At 42.5% G+C, this 15,339-nt stretch overlaps 1 protein-coding gene across 1 annotated transcript in view; it reads right to left on the reverse strand.

The window, feature by feature from the left end:
• The window catches only part of znf385d (zinc finger protein 385D), a 53,255-nt gene that overhangs the window by 17,551 nt on the left and 20,365 nt on the right, over positions 1–15,339 (reverse strand). The window contains exons 3-4 of the mRNA XM_087778766.1: positions 3,164–3,268; positions 671–827 (exon numbers count right to left, since the gene is read on the reverse strand). Coding sequence (XP_087634892.1) covers positions 671–827; positions 3,164–3,268 — 262 coding nt within the window. The remainder of the gene's footprint in view (positions 1–670; positions 828–3,163; positions 3,269–15,339) is intronic.

Below are 15,339 nucleotides of genomic sequence, written 5' to 3' on the forward strand. Positions count from 1 at the left end.
CCTCTCCGTTAATATTTCAAAGTTCCACGTCGCTCAAACCGACGGCCCGAATCTGCTCCCGAGCAGAGGGAAAGGCCAGACTTGATAGCAAAGGTCACGGCGCCGAGCAGATCCAGAAATGTGCTCCCAATTTAAATAGTTGTGGAAGCTGGAAGACGACGTGAAGGCTAAATGAATCCCAGAACACAAGATGTTCTGCTCAGAAACAGGCCAACTCCATGAGTTACTGGATATTCACTTTCGGGAGAACAATGTGACACGTCGCAGACAAAGAAACGCCGAGTCATCTGGTTCACATCAGGGCTTGGAGTCGTATTTGTTTGCTTTGCAAAGCCGGGATGAGGATCGGTTTTTGGAAAGCACCTGGCAGAGATGGTGGGACTCAAAGCGCCACCTGCCTCGCGCTGACGACAGAAGTGAGGAATCAGGGCGGGAGTATAGTGAAGACGCAACAATAGGAGAGTCACCATCGAACCGGCTGCGGAATCTTTATATTTGGCAGCTGCTGTAGAAGTCTTTTGCTGAGATTATGCATGTAAACATCTCAACATCTGAGAGTCCTTCAACAAAAGTGACAACTTTACGGGACCATTTAACTCATGCCGCGGGGTCCAGTCCCTCCAAGTTCAAAAACATACTCCACCACGTGATGCATTCAGGGACCACAAACCTTTTCTGTCATCCAGGACCTGCGCGCTGCTTTTGGCGATATCCAGGCCGCCGGTCTCCTTGGTAACCGTTGAGCCTTTGAGCCGGGTCTTTGGAGCGTCCAGGGCTTTTAGCTTCTTGGCGTGTTTGGTTCCCTTGTAGTGGGCCAGAGCCTGGCTCTGTGGGAGAACAAACATGAGCTGAGGCGGGCCAGAACCAGAACACGAAGGAAGAGAAACATGATTAGAAGTGTTGATGGACCGGGCTGGGCCGGACACCAGCAGAGTTCTGCCAGGTCTGTTTCTCATCCAGCAGGTTTCAAACTTCATCAGATTTTCTTCTGCTTTTATAGTTTATACGCAGGAGTTTTTTTTTTATTTTTGTAAATTGATAATAATGTTTTTATTTTTATATTCTGCCTATATTATCTTTCATGTATCTGAAACATTATTATTCCTTTTCCGTGTATATTTCCTCCACATAACTTTATGTGGTGAAATAAATGACCAGAGATAATAAAAAGTAAAAGAATACATGTTTCAATGTCAGCACGAATAAAAAACATTTACTTTATATTTCCTATGAAAACTTCTGGTAATGAACTCATAGACTAAGTCGTCAGATTTACTGGCAAATTGACTCCAACAAACCATCAGACGTGAAATTTGTTTCCCTCCAACAAGACGTGGCGCGACAGAAATAACGAGACGTCTTTATTATTAATAAACCCGACTGGACTGACTGCTGACATTTAATTTAGCAGAGAATATTTGAATTCAGGACACGGTGCTGAGCTTCACCTTGATGAACACACACTGACACACACACACACTGACACACACACACACACTGACACACACACACACACACTGACACACACACACACTGACACACACACACACACTGACACACACACACACACACTGACACACACACACACACACTCACACACACACACGCTGACACACACACACGCACTCACACATACACACTGACACACACATTCACGCACTCTCACACACGCTGACACACACACGCACTCACACACACACGCACTCACACATACACACTGACACACACATGCACGCACTCTAAGACACGCTGACACACACATGCACGCACACATACACACTGATAGACACATTCACGCACTCTAAGACATGCTGACACACACATGCACTCACACATACACACTGACACACACATGCACGCACTCTAAGACACGCTGACACACACATGCACGCACACATACACACTGATAGACACAGACACACACACGCTGACCCAAAAAACATGCAGCACACACACACACACACACACTGACACACACGCTCCCACACAGACACACACATGCAGACACACATGCTGTTACGCACAAATGCACGCACGCACACACAAGCACAAACACACTCATGCAGTCACATTCGCTGTTACACACACATGCACACACTCACACACACAGAAAACACTCTTGCAAATGCACACACAAACATACATTCAAACAGGCACACTGGATACAGACACACACAGACACCAAAAAACCCACAGACAAACATAGACATGCACTCATACACACACACACACACCGGACAGGCACACTAGCACATACTCTACACACTCACATCAACAGACACACACAGACACACACAGATTTGACTCGTCCTTGTCTACTCGACTTCGCCTGCGGCTGTGAAGCGTCCGGTGGGAATAAACAAGTGAACGTTTGCATCCTGGTGACATTTGCTGGCTTTTTATTTGCGGTCGACTCGTGGGTTCCTCGACGACTTTCGAGTTTGTCGAGAAAGTCTGGATCACATTCATTTAAATTTTGTGTTCACTCTATTTGTACCTGTTTAATTTATTTATTTTAAATTTCATAATGTTTTCATTATTTTCTTCCCAGCCAACGTTTAATCAGAAAAATGTTCACTTTCTTTGACTCTGGTAACTTTTCCTCTCTGTTGTTATCACCGTCTTCACATCTCATCCTCACATCTGTCTGGCCAGCTGTTGTCACGACGCCACTTGCTAAAATATCCGGCGCAGACACCTTCAGATGAGTGTTTGATTCCTGCCTCCCTGCAGGTGAGCAAGGCTTTCACCCAGTTCAAGACCACGTTCCTCTCGTACGCTAGCTCAGCTCACTCGCTTCTGTTGCTGTTGTTTACACTACAGCTTCCACAACAATGCGCACACACACATACATTAAAGTGTGTTCTCTATTTTTTATTTTGCCTAGATAATGTTTGTATATTTGTGTGTGTGTGTCTCTTAATATTCTGGCGTCTCAGCTTGGGCATGTGTGTGTCTTCTATTGTGTGTCACATCTGTCCTATTGTGTGTCTCTCCTTAGCGAGTGTGCATCTATTTTAGTGTTTTTTAGACAAAGTGTGCATGACTCACAGGGTTACCTCATATGTGTTTGTGTGTGTTGCAGTGTGTACGCTAATTGAGCCGACAGTTGTGTAACTGTGAAGAACACACAACAGTCCACCTGAAGGAGTGTGTGACTCACCTGTGAGTTGAACCTCAGCTGGCAGACGTTGCAGGAGACGTGCTTCCTCTTGATGGTGGGCGGGGCCAGGGTGTGGTGCAGGACCGCCTTCTGGACCGGGTCCATCTGGAGGACACACCAGGGAGGGTTAGTGAGATGACAACATGTGCAGAGATACACAATGGAGCGGACGTTGTGCGAGGTTAGACACTGTCGTCTGGCTGATATAGTTGACTCATTTCATTCACACTCAATGGGAAACTAATGACTTTACGCTTCAGAGTCACTGATGATACCAAACACACAAAATAATAATAATAATAATAATAATCTCTATTTATATAGCGCCTTTCTAGACCAGGGTCACAAAGCGCTTTGACAGCCATTCACACATACTGATGGGAGTAGGCTGCACCACGTGGCGCCGAATCTACCATCAGGAGCAATCAGGGTAAAGTGTCTTGCTCAGGGACACAACGACACAAGCTTGTCTGGAGCTGGGATTGAACCTGCAACCTTTTGGACTGCAGGCAACCACTCTACCATCTGAGCTATGACGCCCCCAAAAGACACACAACTGGTCCCACACTCATGAATTTAAGGTGAACAAAGCTGGAAACACACAAAGAGGAACACACACGAGGAGTGAAACACATTAAATATCATTAGAGCACACACACATATTAGAGGTGCACACACACACATATTAGACATTACACATATATATTATAAGGAGATGCACACACACATATTAGAGTTTCACACATATTAGTAGCACATAGATATTATTAGAGGTCCAGACAAACATTATTAAAGGTGCACGCACACATTATTAGAGGTACAAACACACATCATTCAAGTTGCACACACATATTATAAGAGGTGCACACACACATTATACTGTAAGGGGTACAAACACACATCATTCAAGTTGCACACACATATTATTAAAGGTGCACACACACATTATAAGGGGTACAAACACACATCATTCAAGTTGCACACACATATTATTAGAGGCACACACACACATTATAAGGGGTACAAACACACATCATTCAAGTTGCACACACATATTATAAGAGGTGCACACACACATTATAAGGGGTACAAACACACATCATTCAAGTTGCACACACATATTATTAGAGGCGCACACACACATTATAAGGGGTACAAACACACATCATTCAAGTTGCACACACATATTATAAGAGGTGCACACACACATTATAAGGGGTACAAACACACATCATTCAAGTTGCACACACATATTATTAGAGGCGCACACACAGATTATAAGGGGTACAAACACACATCATTCAAGTTGCACACACATATTATAAGAGGTGCACACACGCATTATTAGAAGTGCAAACAAACATTATAAGAAGTGCAAACACACATTATAAGAGGTACACACATACACACAGATAAATACTCTCAACACAATTCTCTGAACACTCTGGTCTTGACCTGGAAGCGATTGTCTCGTCTAGACTCAGATCAAACTTGTCTCTCATCATCCTCAGACTCTTCAGTGACGCTGCTCGTCACGTTTTATTAAAACAAACACAGCATTTCCTCCTCAGACGTGTGCAGGCCGGAGGGAACCAGACTCTGGGATTAAATGGCCAGGCTGGGTGAGAGTGGAAAGGTTCCGGCACTGTGCGCGAGAATTAATCCACCTTGACAATCGTGCTGCTCGATGAAGTCGCCAGCACCGAGGATGTTGTTTGGCTCGAGGGCCGGGTTTTTATTATGTGGCACTTGAGAGGTGTTCGTGGGCAGCAGCGGATAAAGATTCTGAAGAAACGTTAGTTTTATTGTTGCAGAGTCGACCAGAATAAGCTCAGAGTTTGTCTCTTGTTCGCCGCGTTAATTGAATCAATAATGAATGGTTCATACACACAAACGGTTCAAATAAATGTATTTTTCTGCAATACACACTTCTCTTCTCGTCATACTTAATGTTTGGAAAGAATAAATACACACATATTGTATTAGAGGAAATAATTTGACTGAATATTACTGATCTGCTTCTTCCAAAACTGTTCTTGTAAAACCTGATAATGAAGAGAATAACATGTCAGGTTTAGTCAGCGTCAAAATCAGAACCAGAGCAGAACTGACCACCAGAACAATGAGTCAAAAGGTCCAAACGATCCGTCTCTCCTCTCCTGTGTGTCGAGTCCATCGTGAACGATCTTAAAGTTGTATAACGCTGATGAAACTTGACTCTCACGACCGTGTGAACTCATCAATGGAGAGTTTAGAGGCAGGTGTGAGAGGAAATCAGAATCCAGACTCGCAAGAGTGGAGGGAAACACAAGCGGGCCAGAACCGCTGCAGCCTGCTGGGAAGGTTCTGCAGCCAGATGCAAACATCTGGGCCGTGACAGAACCAATGACCTCGTGGTAGAAGCATGCGCTGGACTGCAAACATGTTGCGCTGAGAAAAACCCTCACCAGTGTGTTACTGAGGTGCATGTTGTGTTGTCGTCCTTGTGGTCACTGTGTTAGAATTGTGTTTGAGCTGTGTTTTTTGTTTCTTTTGTGTCCAGATTGTTGTTTTGCTGCTCCAGCTGTTTATTTAGTTTATCTCTGAAGTCTTTTGTTTCCATTTGTTGTTGTGATTTTTTGTTTTGATCCTTTGCTTTAGTCTTTGGATGTTGCTTTTTTGTGTACAGTGTTGTGTTTGTTTGTTTTGTATTTTGTACTTTAGTTTTGGGATGATGTTTTTTTTTTTTGTAGGATTGTTTGTTGTGATTCTTGTTTTCCAGTCTTTGGATGTTGTGTTTTAGTGTTCAGTGTTGTGTTTGTTAGTTTTGATTCTTTGGTTTTTGTGTTTTAGTTTTGATCTCCTTGTCTTTGGACATTTAGTGTTAAGTATTGTGTTTGTTTCTTTTGACTTTTGTACTTTGACATGATGTGTTTTCGTTTTGAGTTTTCTTTGTTTTGATTATTGTTCTCCAGTCTTTGGAAATTGTGTTTTAGTGTAGTGTTGTGTTTGTTTGTTTTGATTCTTGTACTCCAGTATTTGGTTGTTGTTTTTTAATTTTTAGTAGGTTTTTATTTAAATTCTTTGCTCTCGCCTTTGGACATCGTGTTTTAGTATTTAGTAGATGTTTAGTTTGTTTCTTTTGTACTTTAGTATTTGCATGATGTGTTTTGGTTTTGAGTTTTCTTTGTTTTGATTATTGTTCTCCAGTCTTTGGACATTGTGTTTTGTGTAGTGTTGCGTTCGTTTGTTTTGATTCTTGTACTTCAGTATTTGGATGATGTGCTTATATTTGATGGTAGTGTTTTCTACTATATATTTTGTAGCTGTGGTTTTCTTGTGTGGACATTTTGTTTTTTAAGCTTTTGCGTTTGTGTATTATTCTTTTACATTTGGATCATATTATCCTGTAACACCTTTGTTTTCACATTTAGGTTGAAGTGTGTGAAAAAACGGATAAAAAATATATACATCAAATATTTTCGTCTTTGTGGAAATTAATCAATCATGAAAACTGAATGTGGAAGAACAAGCTGTGAAGAAGAAAAGGCAAAGCTGTGAAACGTTCACGAATGACGAGTGCTGTGCAGCGATCCTGGTGTACATTCACAGCCTCCACTGTGTGTGTGTGACTCACACACACGCACACACACACACACACACACACACCATCACGACGCGTGTGCCTCATGTGCAGCGAGCAGATGCAGCTGTTATTCCCGAAGTTCTGCCGCCTTCAGCCTCCCGCTGCTCCGCCGACAAGACGACGCCCGCCAGCGACACCGACGCACCTCAGCCACATCGGGAACCCTCGTGCGAACACACTCCTCTTCCCTCACTTCAATGTTTCTCCGCCGTCCTCTCCGGCGTAGAGCCGTCACCTGATGAAGCCTCGTCAGAAGCTGCTCTCGCCCGAGGCGAGCAGATGGGAGCCCGAACGCCATTAAAGAAAACGCTGTAAACATCTTTGGCGTCATTATGAAGGCAATCGCAAGAACAAACACACTTGTACACTTTAGTTAGCTCGGATCTGAGTTTTTTCCAGCAGCTGGATCACGCCTAAGATTACACAGTGTTGCATGGCAACTGACTCCTGACGTGGAAGCACAAACAAACATGTGAAACAACCCTGATCGCTTAACTTGAACTCAAAGAAGCTCTTCCTCACTGTCACTCATACAACTGAGATTGACTCACACTGACCATCCCACCTCTGACACCCTTGTCGCAGCAGCGAAGAATCCATGGGAGTTATTCTTGCTACTCCACAGCAGTTTCTTAGAGAATATACAAATTGTATTTTGGTGTAGATCAAGTCATCCTTCGCTGTTTCCTGGACAAGCAAACCAAACTGTCTCTTCCATCTCCTCGGCCCGCCTGTCACGGAGTCTCGCTGACGTGCGTCCATCACCGGAGACGTTGGCAGCTCGTGGACGGCGAGGGAGAGGGAAGCGTGTCGTCTGCTGGATCGGACCTGACAGCCCACAGACAGTCCCGTCCGTCTCAGGGCGGCGGGCTCCCCGCTGTCAACCGACGTGACAGCGGGGAGACAGTGACGGGTCCAGACTCTTTAGCGCCGCGACGAGACCGAAAGAGACGAAAACAAACACTGACTTCTCTTCATTTAACCATCGCTGGTGTGTCACCTGAAGATCTGACGCGAGCGAGAGATGATTCATCGGGACAGGTCGCGTGACCTTCAGCGGACATCATCCATAAACTTTCCAACGGTGTTGAATCGAATCATCAGCATCTGAGTCGACATTTTAAAGAACAATAGTCGTGATTTTAACCTCCTGCATGTGTCAGTAGAGACTAAAAGTTCTGCTGATTGTCTGTGACTTTTTTTTTTCTATTGATCTCCCTTTTACTCGAGCCAATTAAGTTTCCTACTGGAGGCTTATTTTTTATGATGAGTCTCATATATTGATTTAAAGCTTTTATTTTTTCATTTTATTTTCCTCACAACCATTTTAATATATTGCGATATACATTTATAATATATCTTTTTTAATATCAACGCTTTTTTTTCTGAATCATTTTTATAGTCTTGACTGTTTCTAACTGTTTTCTCTTGTTATTCTCGAAAATGCATATATATATTTTTTTACTGTTGACCATTTATTCAAAGTTTTTTACTTTTCACATGATCCATTAGGGTTGGCTAACTTGCTAGCTTCTGTTTTTCTTGTTTTTTGGAGGCGTGACTCTTGGAAAACTTGTGACCAGTGGGCCTATTTGAGGCGATTTTTCAGTCCCTTTCTTGACATACGATTTTATTGTTTGTTTGTTTGTTAGTTTGTTAGTTTTAATGTTTCATGTGGCAGATGGTGAAGCATTTTTGCTTGATTGGTCATGTTGGATCAGAGAATATGGAACAATCTTAATGAGTTTTTTATTTTCTTTTTACTACACTTCACACACAACCTCCAAAAAAAGCGAGGTTAGCTTTGAGTTGTAAACATGATTTACTGAATTAATTAAACGTAAACAAAAGTCTGGAAAGTCGTGGGACTGAATAAGGAGCTGCCGGGAAATCCTCTGAGCTGCAGGTATTTAAAACACACATCAGTTTCCATCAGCGCACCAAATGACGGGGGGCGGGCGGTCAATTGAGGGTCCATCGTTGAGGTCTAAATGCTCTTCTCCCGCCGTTAGTAACCTCGCTATTAACCAAAGTGGGATGAATGGCCTGTCAGACACAATCCTCCCAACTATGTGTCTCCTCATTACCTGCGGCGTCCGAGCCCATCCGTTAGTTCATCACCAGACTGCAGAGACCTCGTCGCATTTGCAAGTCAAATCTGCAGATATAATGATTTGCTCGCAGGTATTCATGAAAGAATCCGGACACAGCAGGTGGGCGAGTGGAGCGAGAGTGTCCGCCGAAATGTAGCGAGTGGATTTAAATACCTGCAGTTAGAATCTAAAAGTGAAATCCTGAAATTACAGCCTCCATGTTCCCGTCTCTGCCACGCACTGTCCCACTCATTATCCCACTATACGCTAAAAGTTTGCAATTACGAGGCAGGTAATGGGAATCGGACACGCTGTCAGAGAGAAATGTAAGTGATGAGAAGATGAAAAGTTTCTTTGTCCAAGATTCCGCTGGAATATCCTTTGAGTTAAAATCACAACACTCGCTCAGATTCTGCTGCTTTTAATCGACTCACTGAAGAAACATTTCATCGTTAAAACTCCCAGCTTTGGTTGTTAAAAGTCTGCGAGAGAAAAAATGTGTCTCTACTTAGCAACTAAAGTTGTTTTTGCTGGTGGAGTCGGTCTGTTGCTGAGTCACGAGTGCTGTCATGCAGATGATGTTTTGCCAGAGTGTGGCATGATCATGCTGAGCCTGGACAGCTCAGATGAACATTCGTGGAACCATCGCAAGTTTCAAGTGTTTAGCATAAACAACTGTAACAAATTAAACTCTCATTTGGAAACTTTGCTGAATGTTTTTAGCTGGGTTACAAAAGCGTGCCACAAATTCACTGAATTTTGACAACCGATGCAACACGTTTGTCATGTGATGCCACAGATTGACTCTAATGTAATCACTGATGCCACAAGTGTGTCTTGTGATTCTAAGTCTTCACTGTAATGCAATACATGATGCAACATGTTTCTCATGTGATGCCACAGATTGATTGTTATGTAAAAAATGATGCCACAAGTGAGTCGTGTGATTCCAAATCTTCACTGTAATGCAATACATGATGCCAAAAGTTTGTCATGTGATGCCACAGATTGACTGTTATTTGACAAGTCATGCCACATGTTTTCCTGTCATGCCACAATGTCTCTTCAACGAAACAGCTGATATCACAAGTTTATCATTTGATGCCACAGATTGACTGTAATGTAAAAACTGATGCCAAAAGAAGTCATGTGATGCCACAGATTGGCTGTAATGTAAAAACTGAGTTGTCAGGTGATGCCACAGATTAACTGTAATGTAAGAACTGAGTTTTCATGTGGGAAAAAAAATCAATGTAATGGAACAACTGATGCCACATGTTTGTCATGCAATGGCACAAATTGAATGCCATTTAAGAACTAATGTGACAAGTTTGTCATGTGATACCACGAATTTTCGCTTTAGGCACACAAAGATACTTTGGTCTCATTATTTTTTATAAAAATGTGATATGTTTGATGTAAGACAACAATATGTGCTTTTCCTCATATTACACAAGGTGATGTGACCTCATGATCTGATGGCAAATATATCTTTTTTTAATTTATAATGACAAGAGAAGAGATGTTGTCGTGTTATTTAACAACCAGCAAAATAACCACTAGTTAATCGTTTTTTAATGTTCAAAAGCTGGAATGGCATTTTAAGTTTGATCCGGAAAAGCTTCAACGAGAAGCGGTATCACACATCGTTAACAGCAGCCACAGCTTCCAAACACTTGTCTGGTGTGTTACAACATGTTTGAAATTTGTTGCCACCATTTTATTAAGACCTGTAATTAGTGTGTGTTGTGCTGCCAAGCAGCCACGCCAGGCGCGAGTCTCTACCATTGTTCCTGGTGACAAATATTCAAGTATCTCTTTATCAAATTGCGCATGAAACCGGTCATGTTGAAACAAAAGCTGCAGGAGTGATCTCGTCCAGGAAGGAGAACTCTTCGACTTGAAAGAGTCTCTGTGTTTGTTTGATTCTCTGCCTCCTGATAAAACACGGGGTTGAAGAGTGAAGGTGAAGAGAGTGATGTGAAAGAAATCTTTCACGACCAGAGCCATTTCTCTACATTTCCCTGCTGCCGCTGATCCCTCTGTTTCTTCCCTGACCTTCTTTTCAGCTGCACATTTTTATTTGTCTCAAGTCTTCTTGTCTTATCCTCGCTGCCTCGTCTCACTCACTCAAATCTTTCCTTTCCTTCAACACATTCTGGCGTTCTTCCTGCGTCTCTCCATCGGTCTTCACCGCTGACCCCTGCTCACTCCACCCGGTCCTATCAGGAAGAAATATTCTACTCTTAGAGGTCCCTGAAGGCATCTGGCAGCAGCGGCACGTCAGTCTGCTCGAGATGGAGGATGAAAGTGTATCTTACCTTCCTCCACTCCCTCGTTCCTCCCCTCGGCCGTCTGATACGAGGGTCTTTCGCAGTCGACGTTCCTGAACGTTGATCTAATGAAAGACTTATTTTGGGTTATATAAAGCGGCCATCCATCAGTTCTGCCTGAGCGGAGCGAAGAAGTCAACTGGTTTTTGAAAAACAACTGTAACTACAGTGGAAAATTAATGAGCTCATTTTTCTGAGTCAATTATTCGTGGTCGCCGCTCAGCAATAATTATTTTTTTGTTTCAGTGACCGTGTTTTACATTCCTCTGTCTGCACGTCTCAGCAGTCTCCATTGTTTGGTGGACGTAAAGTGCCGCACACACACTCTGACTGAACATGACCTTAACCTTTCTCTCCACTCATCTCTAACCCATTTTGGGTTATTTTACAGATTTGTGCATAAAAATTATGAACAAAACAGATTCAATCTATCTTAAAGTAACAACTACCAAAATGACAGTTGAAAAGAATTAACGTTTGTATCCAAATAAGGGACATGAATTGAAAAATAAATCAAATACCTATCGTCCATCTTGTGTTGAAGCCTCGAGGAGAAAAATTGTTCTGGAAAAACTTTAACAAGTCTGTGTTTTAAGATATTTTGTAGCAGAAGTTTAAAGAATAACAAGCGATATAAACAGGAAGTACTCCGGGTAAATATCGCGTGTGCTTCCAGAGTGCATGCATTCTACTGTCAACACTGTTTATATCGCTTGTAATACTTTAAACATTTGCCACAAATTAGCATAAAATACATGATGGACGTTACAGACGAGCAGTTAATAGAAAAATATGAATGTTTTTAAGCATAATTTTGCAGGATGTTAGTCCAGTGAGCGCCAGTCGCTAAATAAAAATAAACATACATTTTTGCCTATAATTCTAAAAAGGAACAGATTACTGAAAATAATCCCAACTCTCAAGGGTGAGTAGAAAATTAGTGAATTTAGGGTGAAGTATCACTGTAATGGAAAGTTCCGAATTTAAATCACTGCGTCAGCACGAAAACTGTTTCTAAACTAAAGATTTGGCAGAACAGTCAAAGAACATCATGAGCTTTTAAATCCGTGTCCCGTGACTAACAAGTATTATTGTCTGCTGCCATTAGAACTGACATTTTGTGACAAAGGACGGTCCAACAAAGACGGACGTCCAAATATTAACAACTCAAAGAATGCATTAACGTGTGTCTCACTGCAAACAACATTCCACTCATCCAATTAGCATGCGAGTGGATAATGGATGTTTCTCCGTGTTCCTCCAGCTTACGTTCGGAATTGAACCGCAGACACCGAATGGTTTATTTCGTCCGTCGTGTCTGACGTTCGCTCAAGCTCTGCAGCCCTAAATAACCGGAACTGTGTTCAAATATTTAGCCACAAATCACAGAACACGAGCTCATGAATACGTGCAGCTAATTCACTGCAGAGTAGCACATGTTGTGTTGTTTTCTCCCTTCTGCATGTGGACCTTAATACACAAAATATGGCAAGATGGTTTTATTATCTTCTCGGGTTCCTCTGCCAGAGTCATTAAATCACAATCATCACACACCTGGCCTGACGTTGCAAACGCCTGAGGAATGTTTCGGTTTCAGACAAAGATCTGGTTTTGTGGTTGTAGAACACAAATGTGTCATTGTTGCTTTCATATACTTGACAACAGCGCGTTTATCATTCTTCTCCAGTCGACACAAGCCGATGTAATAAATCCTCACCGAGGTAGAAACTTTGATGAACAGCTGGACTTGCAGAGCCCACACATCAGAATGAATTCTGAGACTCGAAATCCTTCTTTTTTTGACACACAATGGAACTGGAGGTGAAGCTGAGAGGACGCAAGTCTCACCTGTGGATATGCTAAGCTTTCTGTTCCCACACTTTTAATGGAGTCCTAAAAGCCTGCTGGACAGAATATTGTTTTATTTTTAAATGGAAAATACCATTTTAATAGCCGTTTATTCTGAAAAAAAACATCCTGTAGAACCAGGAAGAGGCTGAAAAGGAGCGTAATAACTGCAGCATGGTGTTTGAAATTGTCGCCGCCTGAAATGAAACTCCAGAATGGAGTTCGATCGTTCGCCCGCGACACTCCACACCGGGATGATTCCTAATCCATCATTCTATCAAGACGCTCCGGCGACGCCCAGAGGAGGGTTCGGGAGGTTCTGGTTCATCATGACAGCGTTCAATAAGACCAGAGATTAAACCATTTATCTTCTCATAAAACTCCTGAGTGAATATCAAACAAGACTGGTGATGAGAGGCGAGACTATTGGATTCCCTCAATCGATGGAAAAATGCACCAGCTGCGTTCATCCGTGCGTCAGTTTCCTGGAAGCCTCTTCTAATCCTGCTCTCGCTGGTTCGGGTATTTTTGGCTTAATGGAAAAGAAGGTTTGCTGAGTAAGCGCGCTCCTTATCAAGCCGCTTCTTCCCTTCTACATATTTATACGTGGAGCTGAAACATGCTAATTGAATTCCTATCGACGCTGCTGGCCTCGACGTGGAGTCCTGAGCCGAAGTGATCAACGCTGACCCGAGCTCACTGTGTTTGGAGAAACGTCACTAACAAGCGCTTTCCTTTGCTAAACTCTTTTAAATCCCTTGTGCTATCTCAGGGTCTAGGTGACCAAGGCCCCAAAACAAATGTAAGTAAGTAAGTCATTTTTATTTGTATAGCGCTTTTCCAGACCAGGGTCACAAAGCGCTTAAACAATCAAAACAATATTCAATAAAGTATATACTTTAAAGATCAAGGTAAAACTGATAACACAACAGGAGTTCCAGAAAATCAAGGAAAAGCCTGAACAAATAAAAACATCTTAAGACGTTTCTTAAAAGAGTCAGTAGATCCATCAAGCGCAAAGAGAGAGGAAGATTGTTCCAAAGCTTAGGAGCAACAGCCTGGAAGGATTTCTCTCCTCTGGTCCTGAACCGTGTTCAGGAACCATCAGTAGATTTTGATCCACAGACCTCAGAGCCCGAGCTGGGGTGTAAGGCTGGATCAGATCAGTGATGTAAGGAGGAGCCTGACCATGAATAGCTCTGAAAGTAAGAACCAGAATTTTAAAGTTGATCCTGAAAGAAACTGGAAGCCAGTGAAGAGTTTTAAGGATCGGAGAAATGTGAGTTCTTCTACTTGAGCAGGTTAGAATTCTCGCTGCAGAGTTCTGAATCAACTGCAGGCGAGACAGCTCCTTCTTGTTAAGACATGAAAATAAACAGTTACAATAGTCCAGACCAGAAGAAACAAACGCATGGATTACAAGCTCCAGATCATGTTCTGAAATGTATTCGTATTATCCCTTGTGTTGTCTCTGGGTCAAGGTGAAAGACCTCCATTAATGTGAAGGGTCACCAATTAGCACAGCATCAATTGTGGCCACACAATATGCATATACGTACAGTATATAATATGTCATTAAACATGTTTCCACAATGCTCACCTTTTCCCAACAGATACCTTCAAAAAAATATGAATCGTTTTTGCATTATTTCCAAATGTTGACACACAACAGCCCTCGATGGAAAAACAATATCCAAACTTTGGATACAGAATACAAACCTCTTCTTTTGCAATGATATTGGATGAAAAACAATAAATCTGAGCAGATAACAACCACAGCTCCGGTCCGAGGGAGGTTCACAAAAAAATGTCTGTTTCAGAGAGTTATGGAATTGGATGCCGACCAGGCCCCTCATGAATTCATATATATATAGATGAGGCAGGATTCAATCTGGCCAAGAGTCGTCGACGAGATGCGATTGGAAAGAGTCCCACAGTTGATGTACCAGGACAGAGAACATCGCCATGTGTGCAGCTATTGCAAAATGCAGGATTACAGCTTCACAGATGTCAGGCTGCACCCTACAGTACCAACGTCTCCTCCCCTTCATCACTGACCAGCGCCTGGTTCCAGAGCAGGATCTTCGTTGACACATCGCAAGCATTCGCTACATGGTTTGAGATCCATCTATGACCGTCAGCGACATGACAAGGATGTCCCTCCTTGAAGCCCTGGATGCTGCAGGAACATCTGGAGGGTGACGTCCAACATACTAAGCAGTTTAAATCCCAGGATAATATATGATGTTAATGAAAACATGTTGCCCAACACTGAAG

This window comes from Callionymus lyra, chromosome 17 (assembly GCF_982586985.1).
Source record: "Callionymus lyra chromosome 17, fCalLyr1.hap1.1, whole genome shotgun sequence".
Classification (NCBI taxonomy): domain Eukaryota; kingdom Metazoa; phylum Chordata; class Actinopteri; order Syngnathiformes; family Callionymidae; genus Callionymus; species Callionymus lyra.